Below are 16,975 nucleotides of genomic sequence, written 5' to 3'. Positions count from 1 at the left end.
ACCGTGGTTATAGCTTACCGCAGGCTGCCAGACGCCGGCTCCCTGCTCCCTGCTCCTTCAGTTCGTCACTCTTTTGCTGTCACACGCAGTGATGTGTGCTTCACAGCAGGAGAGCAACGTCCAAAAAATGAAGCAGGACATTCAGCAATGTCCGCCAACCTCACAGCAGGGGCCAGCTCGTTGCTGGATGTCACACACAGCGACAGCGACGGGACATCGCTGCTACGTCACAGAAAATGGTGACTTAGCAGCGACGTCGTTGTCGTCGTCGCTATGTGTGACACCACCTTAAGCTAAAGACAGCATAATTCAGAGACTAGGTCTGTTATTGCTTCATGTGTGTTTCCCAGGTCCGCTTCTCTTGACAATCAGTCTGAGGGACCAGGGTCAGGAGAAGCTGCATGGTACCAGCCTTATGGATTGGTCAGCTGTTGTTCGGGCAGAATGAATCAGCTAGCAGATTCCCTTTTTAAGAATACTTTTATTATTTTGATAATAGCAATTTACATTTATTCTTTACATAACCTACTGAAAACACTGCGTGGCCGTGTACATTTATTGTGTACTAGTTCTGAGTTACAATAGCCTAATTTGTATTACAGGTATTAGACTTAAGTTTTATATTCTTCTTTATTTTTATTTTATTCTTTGCCCATTTTGATAGACCCGCTCCCTCCTGAGTGTTTTTGAAGAAGATGCCGGAACATTAACAGAATATACAAATCAACTGCTTCAGACTATGCAGAGAGTTTATGGAGCTCAGGTGAGTTACTGAGAAAACAAGTCTGCACACTGGGTTATAGGTTTGGTTGTTTTCAACATGACTGGTAAATTGAGCTTCTACCGTGTTTCCCCGAAAGTAAGACAGTGCCTTACATTCTTTTTACCCCCAAAAGTGCCACTATGTCTTACTTTCGAGGTATGTCTTATATTGGAAAAAATCCCACAGCAATCGCAGCAAGTCTCCATGCAATGTCCTGATGGACCACGGACAACATTACTGCAACATTTCAACATTTCTCGGTAGCCGAGCGTTCAGCTGAGCGCCCGACCGCCGGCATGTGTCAGCTCTCAGCTGAGCGCTAAGCCGCCGGCATGTCAGGGCGCTCAGCTGAGCGCCCGACCGCCGGCATGTGTTAGCTCTCAGCTGAGCGCTAAGCCGCCGGCATGTCAGGGCGTTCAGCTGAGCGCCAGACCGCCGGCATGTGTCAGCTCTCAGCTGAGCGCTCGGCCGCCGGAATGTTAGGGCGCTCAGCTGAGCGCTTTGCCGCCGGCATGTCAGGGCTCTCAGCTGAGCGCTCGGCCGCTGTAACTGTACTGTAAAGAAGAAAAAAAAAAAATAATACATTTTTACTACGTCTTACTTTCGGGGTACGTCTTACATTAGCCGACCCCCCCAAAACCCCCACTACGTCTTACTATCGGGGGTGTCTTACTATCGGGGAAACACGGTATAACTGTTGAGTATTTTGTGAGTTAACAGTCAGAGACATACCGCCATTGGCTGCAGACCACACGGCCACTAGGGGGCATGGTGCCAGGGCTAACATCGCCCCACCAATTCAACTGTATCAGCATGCTGATACATGATTTCTTAACTTGTCACATCCTGGCAGATACCTGTCAGTGTAATCTTATTAGCGCCTCTCATCTCCCTATACAAAAGTGTGAGATGTGAGAGAGCTTTTTTTAAAGGGATGATGACCCCCCCCCTCCCCCAAGTGGCAATTCAGCTGCCTAAACATTTATATAGGGCACATAGCCTTATGTAAATCATGCTAGACAAGTATATCTTAACTTAAAATCTAATTAAAATTCAACTTTTACTTTGATATGCAAATGAGGTCACTTTGTATTCCTTGATGTGATGCTCCATCACACTCTCCGATTTGCATAATAAAGCTGATGCCTTACAATGATTGACATGCTTCTAATATCCAGAACAAATGCTATGTCTTTTGCCTGTGTGATGCCCCTGGACTATTCAGGTCGTCATAGGGTATTGCACAAGCTGTCCTACCTGTGCAGTATTCAACCCCCCCATGGTTCTGGGTCTCTATCCTGTAGTGTTGCATCCATTAGCATTCACAAATCCTAGTTACACCTCGCACCACACCCACCAGACACACCAGTGGGCGGCTGGAGCGGAATAGAGTCGCCCACCTAGGGGTCAGGAAGGGAGGGTCAGGAGAGTGAGAGTGAAGTGAAGGAGAGTGAAGTGAAGGAGAGTGAAGTGAAGGAGAGTGAAGTGAAGGAGAGTGAAGTGAAGGAAGGAGGGAGAGGTGGCTCCCGAGAGTAGCTGTCTAGGTTGCAGGCGGTGTCTGGGCCTAGAGGAGTTGGACCCCCTGTCGCAGGGGATTGAGGCGAGGTGCCTAGAACCTGTCAAGAGGACGGTCAGCAGCCTGGTCCTATCTCCGGTCCGGGTCCGAAGGCACGGCGTGGTACACGGTCCCTAGGTCGGGGAGAAGCTTCAGGCAACCCGGCAATTAACCTGCGGAGAGCGGTGCTTTTATGGACTTTTCACTAGCTCCAGAATCGGGGCACTAGCGCAAGGAGGGGGTTAGGGTCTTCCAGATACGCAGCCCACAAGATCTCAAGCGTGAGCCCTAAGAATAGGCTCCCACACTTAGCCACAGTGGGGAGTGGGGCCCGGCAAGTTCCAAACTACTAGGCCACTTCAGTAAATCTCAACTTTGTGCCAGGAAGCAGGTCACAGAACACCAGGCAGCACTGCAGGCGACGGGACCCGGACGAGCCCCGAGAGAGACAGTGGCACCTAGAGAGAGTTTAACCGGTTGTCAGCATCTGCTTATTGGCTGAGTAAGTACATGAGTGATCTCCTGTCACGACACCCAGTAGCACCATCCAGAGACCTGGAGCATACCCCTACCCATGGAGGGTAATAACACCTTGCTGCCCCAATTCATCACCCCGGGTACTCCCAACAATGGCAGCGGCGGTACTCCCAATTACCGCACACCATGGGTGACGTCACGAACTATCATCCCCCTGTAAATATTCCCCTTTCACTTTAGAGTGACCCCTAAGCTCCCGGGTCCGGAGACCCTCGAGCCACGAACAGATATTAATAATAATAATAATAATAATAATCTTTATTTCTATAGCGCCAACATATTCCGCAGCGCTTTACAATTCAGGAGGGACATATACATATCATATACATAAACATATACAAACAAGTAACAATTATAGAGGATACAATATTTAAAAGGAAAAATGGCAATATTGCCCACGGATCCGAGCGGTTCGATCCTCTGCTGGGGCGGCACAGCTGCACACTGACTTTGCATGATTTTGGAAGTGCGCTCATGGTGTCAGTGCAGGCGCGCGGTCAATGGCTGCAGGCGCGCTCTGATGTCTGGCTCCTTGGATAAGACATCAGATGAGTCAAGTTGATTTTTAATTTAATATTAAAGGGATATTCCCATCTCCCAGATCCTATCCCAATATGTAGTAGGTGTAATAAGAATACTAATATTAGCAAATACCGCCAATTACAAATGTAGTACAGCTCTCCTGATATAGCCATGTCTCTTACCTCATGTGCACGACATTTCAGCTTGGGTATCCATGGTTACGGCCATAAGTAACTAAATGTTACTATGAGTGGATGTATCCATGGATACCTAAGCTGCAATGCCCTGCACATCAGGTAAGAAACATAGCTACTCAGGAGAACTTTACTACATTTCTAATTGGAGGTATTTACTATTATTAATAATAATAATAATAATAATATTATTACACCTACTTCATATTGGGATAGGATCTTGGAGATGGAAATACCCCTTCAAATTAAGCTATACTTTTCTGGCATGATTAATAAAAGGGGCTACGTGCCCTATATACATGTTTAGCTAGCTTAATTGCCATTTTGGGGGTGACAGACTCTTGTTAATGAATTAGAAGCTATTGTTTGTGTGGTTTGCAGACAATAGGTAATGCCAAACTGCTTGTAAAACCAGAAATGAGAATCATCCTGTTCGTTGTTATTCTAATTATTATTAAGGTGCAGTATGTGTGGTTGCATAGGGGCATTCTTTCATACCCAGGGTGCATTCGCCTCATTTATATCCTCACTTTTAATACACTGACTGCTGTTGTGATCATAACACAGTGGAGTGGAGGTGTACACTTGACAAATATACGTGTGGTATTTTACCTTTATGGAAATTCTGTTCTGTCCATAAACTACAGACGTGTGCAGACTGTTGTGAAACAGATTTTGCACCTGACTGACGTGCCTTTTGCATTTTCTCTCCTTTTGTTAATAACTAAAATTACATTACTAATATTAACATCAGGATCAATTTTGTTTTTCTCAATTAATGTCACTTATAAAATCATGGTGTTACATGATAAAATGTTTTATTCTCATTGTGTTAACATGTCTTTTTTTTTTTTTTTTCTTTTTTCCGTTTCAAGAATGAAATGTGTTTGGCTACCCAGCAACTTTCTGGCCAACTTCTTGCATATGAAAAACAGGTACTGTATTCCTAATATTGGTTTAAAGGGAACCTGTCAGTAGAAATTTTGCTCTAAACCTAAAAGTTTCCCCCTCTGCAGCTCGTGGGCTGCATTCTAGCAAGGTTCCTATAGTTTTTGTGCCCCCTTTTAGACCAAATTAAATACTTTATAAAGTTGTACCTTTTGGTATGCAAATCTTCTAAATTATCCATAGGGGCGGGCTGTCTGGTGTCCGTTGCGGTCCCTCCTGCCGATTTACGCCGTCCCCTAACGCTCCATTTCATACCTCAGGACGTCGCCCAGTGCGCCCGACGTCCCGCGCATGCGTCGTACGACTGTACCGGGACTGTGCACTGTGTGCACAGTGTGACCGCTGGTGACATGTTGCGCAGGCACAAAATTATGGGCGGCGCTGTGATTGTCATGAGCAAGTGCCCACCCATAATCTCGTGCCCGCCCTTTCCCCTCTGCCTCCAGCGTTCTGCGCAAGTGCTGGCCAGATGACCCGACGTCACCTTTCGTAACCAGTGGTGTCCTGCTCCACTCCTCCCATCTATTTCCTGCTCCAGGGCAAGATGGGAAAGAGGTGATTTCGGGTCATCTGGCAAGCGCTTGCACAGAACGCTGGAGGCAGAGGGGAAAGTGCGGGCACGAGATTATGGGCGAGCACTTGCTGATGACAATCACAGCACCGCCCATAATGTCGTGCCTGCGCAACACGTAACCAGCGGTCACACAGTGCACAGTCCCGGTACAGTCGCACGGCACATGCGCGGGACCTCGGGCGCACTGGGCGGCGTCCTGAGGTATGAAATGGAGCGTTAGGGGACGGCGTAAATCGGCAGGAGGGACAGCAACGGACACCAGACAGCCCGCCCCCATGGATAATTTAGAAGATTTGCATACCAAAAGGTACAACTTTATAAAGTATTTAATTTGGTCTAAAGGGGGACACAAAAACTATAGGAACCTTGCTAGAATGCAGCCCAGGAGCTTCAGAAGGGTAAACTTTTAGGTTTAAAACAAAATTTCTGCTGACAGGTTCCCTTTAAAATCACAACTGCCAGATATTGGCCTTTGTTTACACATTAGGTTTAACCTCTTCCTCTCGAATGTTGTAATGTATCAGCGTACAATGTCTTTAAGCAGAGATACGCTCTGTAGTTGACTGATGGTGATTCTGTCAACATTGAGTTGTTAGAAGTGCTCCCCATAGATTTTAGGGATTGCATACAGTGTGCTGATTACACCACTTCTAGCTTGTGCCATAGCCTTTGAATTTTGACTTTCAGGTCTTTGATATTTTTCAGCTTTTTCGATTTTCTATTTCAATGACTCTACCCTCAGATATTATGTCAAAGATCCTCTTTCTCGACGTCAGGTGTATTGTGGACAATACTTTGTCCATTTGCGTGAGAACGTCCTACGTTATTTTCACATGTTGGTATTATTTGTTTATATTATGTATTATTATTATTTAACGGCCTTAAGCTCAATCTCGAACCATGGTGACCTTACGGCTGAACGTTCTGTAGTAGGGAGTTAAATCTTGTGCAAGCCTAGATAGGTCTACTAGGGTCTTCTCCACTGTTTTCTCGATTGTATCAAGCCATCGGGTTGCTGGTCTCCCTCTTCGCCTTGTTCCTTGTATTCTTTCAAGTATTGATGACCACCTACTATAGCTCCCCTCATTCCAGGGTGCTGTACATTCAAAAACCACAATAACAATACATAAGATACAAAACAAGTACAACTAAACATGGTTAAGTAGCAGGTACAATGGGAGAAAGAACTTTGCCCACAGTGGTTTACCGCATTCGACAGATAAGTTAATATTTTCATGGTTTTTGCGTCATTCCTTACAAAGCAATTTTGATAAAGATTAAAATAATGCTTATTACTTTAGAATATATAGTATAAGCAGATATCTGTGTCCTTATAAAAAAAATTGTTTAAAAGAACTGAGAGTCCTCAGTGGTTGATACCTTTTAATGGCTAACTGAAAAGATGGTAATAATTGCAAGCTTTCGAGACTACTCAGGTCTCTTCATCAGGCATGGTATAACACAAAATCTGAAGAGTCACATATTTATACACAACAGGACATAGAAAAGTGCAGTAAAAAAAAAACAAAAAAAAAAAACAAGTTATATAAAACAGAACTATCTCTTTGGCAGGGGGCAAACTGTTGTGGCCATAAATTTTGCTGCAGTTCAGTGTGAAAGTTTTATTGTCCTTTGATAAGGTTCTGGTCCAGGGCTGTGACACGCTCGGATGGTCAAAGGAACACATTTCTTAATTGATGTAAAAAGACATGAATCCATGTGACACATTCATTTCTGCTCTGAATGTGTCAAAGGTCATCATAAGTTTGTACTCCCATAGCCTCCTATCTCTCTGGGACTTGAAGTTTCCTTTCAATACCAGCAATTTCATGTCCATGATGCTGTGGTCTGGGTTATAGAAATGTTTGGCCACAGGTAGATCCATCCTTTTTTCTCTAATTGTGTGGCGGTGAGAATTCATCCTTGTCCTGAGCTGTTGTCCGGTCTCCCCTACATACAGACCCCCAGTTGGACATTTGGTACATATAATTAAGTACACCACATTAGTTGTGGTGCAGCTGAAGGTACCTGGGATCTTGTAGTCCTGATGTGATCTGGGAATCTTTATCTTGTCCGTTGTCAATATTAATGGACAGGTCTTACATTTTTTCTGGTTGCAGGGAAATGTTCCTGTTGTTGTTGGAGAGGACAGGGAGCTTCTGACAATGATGCTTCTTAGATTCGGGGGCTGCCTAAAACACAGAAGTGGGGGGTCTGGAAAAATAGATTTTAACCAGGCATCTTTTTGCAGTAATGGTTGTAGTTTCCGTGCAGCTCCTCTAAACACCTCCAGATGTGGATTGTAGGTGACTACAAGAGGGACCCGGTTGTTTTCTTCTTTAGTTTTATAATGTAGGAGATGGTTTCTTGATATTCTGGTGGCTCTTGTAATCTGGTTTTCAATTGTTCTTGGGTGGTAGCCTTGATTCAGAAAGGTCTTTCTGAGGCCCTCAAGGTGATTGTCTCTATCTGTAGTGTTGGAACATATCCGATTATACCTGATGGCCTGGCTGTATACAATAGAGTTTTTTATGTGTTTTGGATGAAAACTGTCCCATTTCAGGTATGTTGGACGGTCAATTGGCTTCTTGTACAGGGATGTCTCTATTTCATTGTTCCGTAGTTTAATGATGGTGTCCAAGAAGTGGATTTCAGTGCAGGAGTAGTTGAGTGTTAGGTTGATGGTGGGATGAAACTGATTAAAGTGTTCATGGAAGGTCTTCAGCTGCTCCTCAGACTCTGTCCAGATGATTAAAATATCGTCAATGTAACGGTAGTAGGCCAGAGGCCTGATAGGACAAGAGGATAAAAAGTCACTCTCAAGTTTGGCCATGAAAAGATTTGCATATTGTGGTGCCATTTTGCTTCCCATTGCAGTCCCAGTCTCCTGTAGATATGTCATTGTCAAATGCAAAGTAATTATGGGTGAGGATGAATTTTGTAAGCTTCACCACAGAATTGGCATCAGTTCCTGTATTTTCCAGGAAAATTTTGCAAGCATTTAATCCATCCTGGTGTGGAATATTCGAGTACAAGGATTCCACATCCATGGTGGCAAGGATGGTTCCCTCTGAAAGAGGACCTATTGCTGATAGTTTTTTTCAATAGGTCAGTAGTGTCCTGGATGTAGCTGGTTGTATCCCTTACCAAGGGTTTAAGGATACCCTCTACCCATCCAGAGACTTGTTCAGTGAGGGTGCCCACACATGAAATGATGGGTCTTCCTGGGTTTCCAGATTTGTGAATTTTGGGAAGCATGTAGAATGTGCCTATTCTTGGACTCACCGGTATCAGTTCATCAGTTCTTATGGATATGTCAGGCAGACAAGAGGCCAACTTGTTAAGTTCCTTGTAATAGTCCTGTGTAGGGTCAGACTCTAATTTCTTATAGTAGCGTGTGTCCATCAGTTGTCTGTGTGCTTCCTTCATGTAGTCTGATTTGTTCATCATGACTATTGCACCCCCCTTGTCTGCATATTATACCAGTCTGTCTTGTACTGTTAATGATAACAATGATAACTGCAGACAAGGGGGGTGCAATAGTCATGATGAACAAATCAGACTACATGAAGGAAGCACACAGACAACTGATGGACACACGCTACTATAAGAAATTGGAGTCTGACCCTACACAGGACTATTACAAGGAACTTAACAAGTTGGCCTCTTGTCTGCCTGACATATCCATAAGAACTGATGAACTGATACCGGTGAGTCCAAGAATAGGCACATTCTACATGCTTCCCAAAATTCACAAATCTGGAAACCCAGGAAGACCCATCATTTCATGTGTGGGCACCCTCACTGAACAAGTCTCTGGATGGGTAGAGGGTATCCTTAAACCCTTGGTAAGGGATACAACCAGCTACATCCAGGACACTACTGACCTATTGAAAAAACTATCAGCAATAGGTCCTCTTCCAGAGGGAACCATCCTTGCCACCATGGATGTGGAATCCTTGTACTCGAATATTCCACACCAGGATGGATTAAATGCTTGCAAAATTTTCCTGGAAAATACAGGAACTGATGCCAATTCTGTGGTGAAGCTTACAAAATTCATCCTCACCCATAATTACTTTGCATTTGACAATGACATATATCTACAGGAGACTGGGACTGCAATGGGAAGCAAAATGGCACCACAATATGCAAATCTTTTCATGGCCAAGCTTGAGAGTGACTTTTTATCCTCTTGTCCTATCAGGCCTCTGGCCTACTACCGTTACATTGACGATATTTTAATCATCTGGACAGAGTCTGAGGAGCAGCTGAAGACCTTCCATGAACACTTTAATCAGTTTCATCCCACCATCAACCTAACACTCAACTACTCCTGCACTGAAATCCACTTCTTGGACACCATCATTAAACTACGGAACAATGAAATAGAGACATCCCTGTACAAGAAGCCAATTGACCGTCCAACATACCTGAAATGGGACAGTTTTCATCCAAAACACATAAAAAACTCTATTGTATACAGCCAGGCCATCAGGTATAATCGGATATGTTCCAACACTACAGATAGAGACAATCACCTTGAGGGCCTCAGAAAGACCTTTCTGAATCAAGGCTACCACCCAAGAACAATTGAAAACCAGATTACAAGAGCCACCAGAATATCAAGAAACCATCTCCTACATTATAAAACTAAAGAAGAAAACAACCGGGTCCCTCTTGTAGTCACCTACAATCCACATCTGGAGGTGTTTAGAGGAGCTGCACGGAAACTACAACCATTACTGCAAAAAGATGCCCGGTTAAAATCTATTTTTCCAGACCCCCCACTTCTGTGTTTTAGACAGCCCCCGAATCTAAGAAGCATCATTGTCAGAAGCTCCCTGTCCTCTCCAACAACAACAGGAACATTTCCCTGCAACCAGAAAAAATGTAAGACCTGTCCATTAATATTGACAACGGACAAGATAAAGATTCCCAGATCACATCAGGACTACAGGATCCCAGGTACCTTCAGCTGCACCACAACTAATGTGGTGTACTTAATTATATGTACCAAATGTCCAACTGGGGGTCTGTATGTAGGGGAGACCGGACAACAGCTCAGGACAAGGATGAATTCTCACCGCCACACAATTAGAGAAAAAAGGATGGATCTACCTGTGGCCAAACATTTCTATAACCCAGACCACAGCATCATGGACATGAAATTGCTGGTATTGAAAGGAAACTTCAAGTCCCAGAGAGATAGGAGGCTATGGGAGTACAAACTTATGATGACCTTTGACACATTCAGAGAAGGAATGAATGTGTCACATGGATTCATGTCTTTTTACATCAATTAAGAAATGTGTTCCTCAGAGCATCCGAGCGTGTCACAGCCCTGGACCAGACCCTTATCAAAGGACAATAAAACTTTCACACTGAACTGCAGCAACATTTATGGCCACAACAGTTTGCCCCCTGCCAAAGAGAGAGTTCTGTTTTATATAACTTTGTTTTTTTTTTGTTTTTTTTTACTGCACTTTTCTATGTCCTGTTGTGTATAAATATGTGACTCTTCAGATTTTGTGTTATACCATGCCTGATGAAGAGACCTGAGTAGTCTCGAAAGCTTGCAATTACAATTTTTTTTATCTCTACTGGCTAACACGGTACAAAGATATATTTTACTTGTGTCCTTATAGGCACATTTAATGCTTATTTTAAACAGTTGTCCCCAGATAGCCCTTTAGGAGCTCACCACTCAGCCTCATGCTTGTTGGGGAAGGGTGCGCTCCTGATGAGTAACAGTTTGGGCCAGCGCATAGAACTGCTGCTGGCCCAACTGTGCACTCTCCGCTCTAGTTTCAGAGGAACTCAGGGACACTGAAATTGTAAGGATCCATTAGTGATGGATTTCAGAGGAAGGCAGAAACCTTAGAATTTCACATTAGAATTACCGTAATAATCTCTCTATTCTTGAGAAAGAAGAAGCATTTTAATAAGATGTAAATTGCAAAGTGGCTTCTTTTGACAAACACTTTGGTAACACCTCAATCTATCATGCTGAGAATGCCCCTCTGACATGTACCCACAAGGCAAGGAACATAGATCAGTATTTATATTAGTAATTTTCTTGTCTTTGAATCTGTGATATAAATCGTTCTTGCTCTTTGTTTTCTGCAATTCTTTTTAGAATTTTGCCCTGGGGAAAGGAGATGAAGAAGTCATATCGACTCTACAGTGTTTTGCAAATGTAGTAAATGAGGTCAGTGCTATTTCATTCCTTCTGTTTAATAGTAAAATGGTATGAGTTATACAGAGTGACTTTTGAAAGTAATTCTTACATTTATTTATAATCCTCACTGCTAAAGCTGCTGCAGCACATCTTACACGTGATAACCTGCACGTCACCACTTGACACTTGTTCTCGCCAGTAAATAACTTTTTACCACTCCTCCTCAAATACCTTTTACCAGGTTTACCTTGTAGGCAGGATTATTTGCCTTGGAACGGTTTGTACCTAGTATTTAAAGCTGTGGGTGATTTTCATACATCACTCAAAAATAGAACCTCATTTAATCATCGAAGTGTAACCCCAGACCCCTAAGGTCTATGATCGGCTTTTATTGCATGTTATTGTTCATGCTTGTGATTTCTAGGACAAGTGCTAATAATTGTTCGCCGCAAAATGATTCATGACTAGTAGACGTGAAAATGCTTTTTGCGCCTCAGCTGGAGATAAAAAGCTTGAAGTAGTTTTGTACAGCCTCTAGTTGGATATTTGCTATTTTAAAGGAAATCTATGAGTGAAATACAATTTTTTTTTGTTTGTATAGCAGCTGGAAGTAAATCTTTTGTGCCATTAGAAAACACAGTTGTATACAAATGATCGATAGAAAAATAGAATATATAGAATCTATCCTAAGAAGTTGGGTGAATGTTAACTTCTGGGGTTAGGACTATCCAGAGAGGGACCGATCACGTTGTAAATACAGTCTGATCAGACAGCCGCATGGTATAGAGCAGGAGGAGATGAGCAGATTGATGTATACTCCAGTTTTGTGGCAAAGGGTTAAACTTTTTTTAATTGAAATTCCCGATATATACTCTGTGACTACAGACTTATGAATCACACATTGCACACACACTGTGAGGATTTGCCCATTTCTGAGCCGAGAATGGCAGTCATGTGACAATCAGTATGTGGTATGTATGTTTCCGGCCAGAACTCGACTAGTTGTCGTGGCCTCACCCAGTACAAGTGTACAGAGTGGGCACATCAGTCTAGTGCGCATTGCCTTCCAGTGGGCGCATCAGTCTAGTGCGCATGGCCATCTAGTGGGTGCATCCATCTACTGCGCATGGCTATCTAGTGGGCGCATCTGTCTAGTGCGAGTGACCATCCAGTGGGAGCCCCAGTCTAGTAGGCGTGGCCATCTAGTGGGCGCATCAGTCTACTGCGCATGGCCATCTAGTGGGCGCAGCTGTCTAATGCGTGTGGCCATCTAGTGCGTGTGGCTATCCAGTGGGAGCCTGTCTAGTAGGCGTGGCCATCCATTGGGCACGGCCTTGCTCAATACATTTTTATGGAGTGAGGTCGCACCCACTATTCGTGTTCTGGCCGGGAAAATGCATATCGCATAATTGTGGTCACGTGACCACTAATCACTATTCCCGACTCAGAAACCAAAAATCCTCACGGTGTGTGTTCAGGGAGGATGCATACATTTTCAGTCATGTATAGTGACCGCAAACTTATCACTTTAGACTGTACAACCCCTTTAAGTAACTCTGCCCAATGGACACCCCAGAATTAGTAGAGATTTCAATGAATATAATACAAGCTAAGCTGGATTCACAAATCCGTCTGAAATGTCCATGTGCTACCCGATTTTTGTATCAGACAGCACATGAACCCGTTGACTAAACTTAATTTATTCAGATGTTCGTTATAACGACAAATCCAAAAATGAGATCTGTGAACTTCAGAGGAAGTCTTATTCTGATCCCATTTTCAGGATCAAAATAAGACCTACTCAATGGGCCAGTGAACTGTCTGGTGGGGAAAAAATAAATCTGACCCCCATACCGATACTTCACTTCACTGTGAATGCACTCTTATACGAGAGGCTGCTGAAAAGTCTTTGGCTTTACCCGGAAAGAAACGAGAGAGGATGATGAAACTTTACATTTATTCCACATACTCTCCACTGATGTCAAAACATTTCTTACATCGGTATACCAAGTTCTGTAACCCTAGCAAAAAGTATTTCGGTTGTGCTTCAAACCAGGCATCGTGGCAGCCATGGCATCAGAAATGGTGTGAAATTTGATACCCTTGAGGTGTTTCCTTAGGTTTGCAACCAGATGATAGTCGGAGAGAGCTAGATCTGGTGAATAAAGTTGATGGTCAACTAGCTGGTAGCCCAGCTCTCAGTTTTGCAGTGTGAGCGGAGGTGTTGTCTTGCAGGAACAAGATTCCTTTGGACAGCTTTCCTTGCCTTTTGGCCTTCAGAGCTGCCTTCAATTGGTCCAAAAGTTCAATGTAATATCTTGCATTGATGGTGGAACTCTTTTGAAGGTAGTCCACTAGCAGTACGCCCTCTTTATCCCAGAACTTAGACGCCATCACCTTAGTGGCTGATTTTTGCGCCCTGAACTTCTTTGGACAAGGAGAACCACTGTCCCTCCACTCTTTTGACTGCTCCTTGTTTTTAGGGTCATAGAAATCCAGGTCTCATCCATAGTGACCAGTCGATCCAGGAAGTTCTTATCAGTCCAGAAACGCTGAGAAATGGAGTAGGACGTTTTCACTCACATGCTTCCCTGATCTGTTGTCAAACATTTGGGGACCCATGTTGCAGATAGCTTCCTCATAATCATATGTTCGTGGATAATGACACAAGCCTGTTCACGGGAAATCCCCATGATGTCTGCTATTGCTTTAACTGAAATTCATCGGTTCTCCAATATGAGGTTGTGCACAGCATCGCTGATCTCCGGAACAACCACCACTCTCGGTCGTCCAGGACGTTCCTCATCATTGGTGCTGAACTGGCCCATTTTAAATTTGACAACCCAGTTCTTAACTGTGGAATATGAAGAGCATTGATCCCCCAATGTCTGCGACTTATCACCATGAATATCCTTCGCCGACTTTCCTTGAAGAAACAAGAATTTTATCACTCCTCTGCTCTCAGTTGCTGTGAATATCGCATTAGACTCCGCCATTTTTTTCCTCGTGTGCATAGAACACGGTTACCATAAGCAACAAACACAACATTTTGAAAACATATATTAGACACATAAGGCTTTCATGTGATATAACATTTGTTTAAAATAGAAACAAAAAAAATTACAAAGCCAAAGACTTATCAGCAGCCCCTCGTACTGCACGGAATCTTTTCCTTTAGTCTTTTGGATACCAAATTGCTCAGATTCTCTTGTTCTAGAACATGCTGCCCATAGACTTTCCAAGCTAACGGGGAATATTTCAACAAAAATGATCTTTATTAAATTTAAATATATATATATATATATATATATATATATATATATATATATATATATATATATATATATATATATATATATTATATAATATTTTTTTAAAAAAATCCTGAAATCTTGCAGTTTTTACTTTGACCACTGAGCTTCACATTAGGATGCACTTCCTGTTCTGTGAAAATTGCTTCTCCGCAGTGCTCTCTTTATCATCACAGACATGATTACATGCAAAGGTTGCCATCTATTTATAGACTAAAAGGATCATCTATTTATATTGGATAATGATCACAGCTCACCTTCTCCCCCTGCTTGCACGATAAAAAGATGCCAAGAGTGCAAAGCAGTAATCGAAGCAAAAGGTGGCTACTTTGCAGAACCTAGAATATAAGACATATTTTCAGTTGTTTCACACTTTTTTGTTAAGTATTTCACTCCACATGTGTCAATTCATAGTTTTGATGCCTTCAATGTGAGTCTACAATTTTCAGAGTCATGAAAATAAAGAAAACTCTTTGAATGAGAAGGTGTGTCCAAACGTTTGGTCTGTACTGTGTGTGTGTGTGTGTGTGTGTGTGTGTGTATATATAATATAATACTGTATATAGATTCCATAGATAAACTGTTTGTTTTCTAAATAATGATGTAGTCATATGCACAGCTTGTTATGGGTAGCCGAAGAGAGAATCCATGGTTGTAGATTGTAGTTGCCAATGACATTACTATCTCTAGGAGATTTGTAGGGTTTCTTGATCTCTGTTGGCTTATTATATAGGAGTGTGATCTAAATGTATGCAGGCAGACTTTTATATGGCCAAGAAGCCATGTGATAAAATAGATACTTTCTTTGTCGCTCCATTGGGAGACCCAGACAATTGGTGTATAGCTTCTGCCTCCGGAGGCCACACAAAGTATTACACTTTAAAAAGTGTAACCCCTCCCCTCTGCCTATACACCCTCCCGTGCATCACGGGCCCATCAGTTTTATGCTTTGTGTTGAAGGAGGCACACATTCACGCAAGCTCCACATTTTAGTCAGCAGCAGCTGCTGATTGTATCGGATGGAAGAAAAGAGGGCCCCCACGGGGCCCCCGGCATGCTCCCTTCTCACCCCACTAAGTCGGCGGTGCTGTCAAGGTTGAGGTACCCATTGCGGGTACAAAGGCTGGAGCCACATGCCGTTTTCCTTCCCCATCCCTTAGAGGCTCTGGGAGAAGTGGGATCCTAACCGGTCACCTTTCACTAGGACCGGGCTCCCTCCGCAGCCCCTGGGGGAATCTGACGGACAGGAGACTGGGTATCATCAGGGACAGGCCCTGCATCTAAAAGGTACTCTGTGTCCCCTTGGGGACGGCGCACGGAGCGCCTGTGTTACAGACGCTGCAGCGGCTGCTGTTTTTCTGTGACGACCGGGACTACCGCGCCGACCGCGCCTGTTCGTCGGCCGCGTTATTAAATTTAGTCCCCGGCTTCTGCGGCCTAGTACCATAACTCCCGCCCCCGGGCCTGCCAGTCAGGGGTAAGGGCGGGACGGTCGACTGGACGTCGGCAGTGAGGGCTGGAGCATACTTAGGTGTTCTCCTCCCCCCTCACTGAGCACTGTGGGGCACCAGATTCCCGCACTTTATTAGTCACCGCCCACGGCTCCCTCGTCCCCTGAGAACTCTGGCAGCCATTGTTACAATCACTTCTGCCGGTGGAGGATTTCAGAACGAGCTCTGCAGCTCTGGGAGGCCCAGGCGGGGAATCTGGTGGACACACAACCGCTTTGGGCGGTCGGTAAGCCACACCGGTTACCAGGTGCTGGCCCCCCTAGGGTGCCGAAGTGTGTGTATATATATATATATATATATATATATATATATATATATATATATATATATATATATATATATATATATATATATATATATATATATATATATATATATATATATATATATATATATATATATTATACATTTTCTCTGTTCGGCCGCATTATTTTGCTTTTGGCTATATACCCTCACTGATCACTCTCAGAGGAGACAACAGCATGTCGTCCGCAAAGAGCAAGGGTGCCAAGGCAAAGGCTTATTTTGCAACCTGTACCTCTTGTGCGGCTATGTTACCTGCAGGTTCCACCTACCCTCACTGTGTGCAATGCTCGGCCCCTGTGGCACTCACTCAGCCGGAGCCTCGGGCACTGGTGGGACCCTCGGCTCAGGTAGAACCGCCGGCTTCCACTGTCCAGGTGGCAGGGACAGAGTTTGCAGTTTTGGCTGAGAAACTCTCTGAGTCGCTTTCACAGTCCATGGCTCAGTCTATGGACAAATGGTCTGCTAAGATACTAGAAGCCTTGCAGTCCAGATCGGTAACACAGGCCCAGGGCACTGTGAGTTCATCGCCCCCAGGCCCCTCTCGGTCGGCGCAGCAAAGTGCTCCTGGGGTGA

The 16,975-nt window shown here is 43.9% G+C and overlaps 1 protein-coding gene across 1 annotated transcript in view; it reads left to right on the top strand.

The window, feature by feature from the left end:
* The first annotated feature begins 668 nt into the window (after window positions 1-668).
* APPL2 (adaptor protein, phosphotyrosine interacting with PH domain and leucine zipper 2) overlaps window positions 669-16,975 on the top strand; it is a 75,735-nt gene continuing 59,428 nt past the window's right edge. Inside the window, exons 1-3 of the mRNA XM_075344740.1 lie at window positions 669-763; window positions 4,447-4,506; window positions 11,233-11,304. Coding sequence (XP_075200855.1) covers window positions 740-763; window positions 4,447-4,506; window positions 11,233-11,304 — 156 coding nt within the window. The 5' untranslated portion in view covers window positions 669-739. The remainder of the gene's footprint in view (window positions 764-4,446; window positions 4,507-11,232; window positions 11,305-16,975) is intronic.

This window comes from Anomaloglossus baeobatrachus, chromosome 4 (genome assembly GCF_048569485.1).
Source record: "Anomaloglossus baeobatrachus isolate aAnoBae1 chromosome 4, aAnoBae1.hap1, whole genome shotgun sequence".
Taxonomy (NCBI): Eukaryota; Metazoa; Chordata; class Amphibia; order Anura; family Aromobatidae; genus Anomaloglossus; species Anomaloglossus baeobatrachus.
Note: the sequence above shows the minus strand (reverse complement) of the source record. Positions and strands in the feature narration are given on the sequence as shown.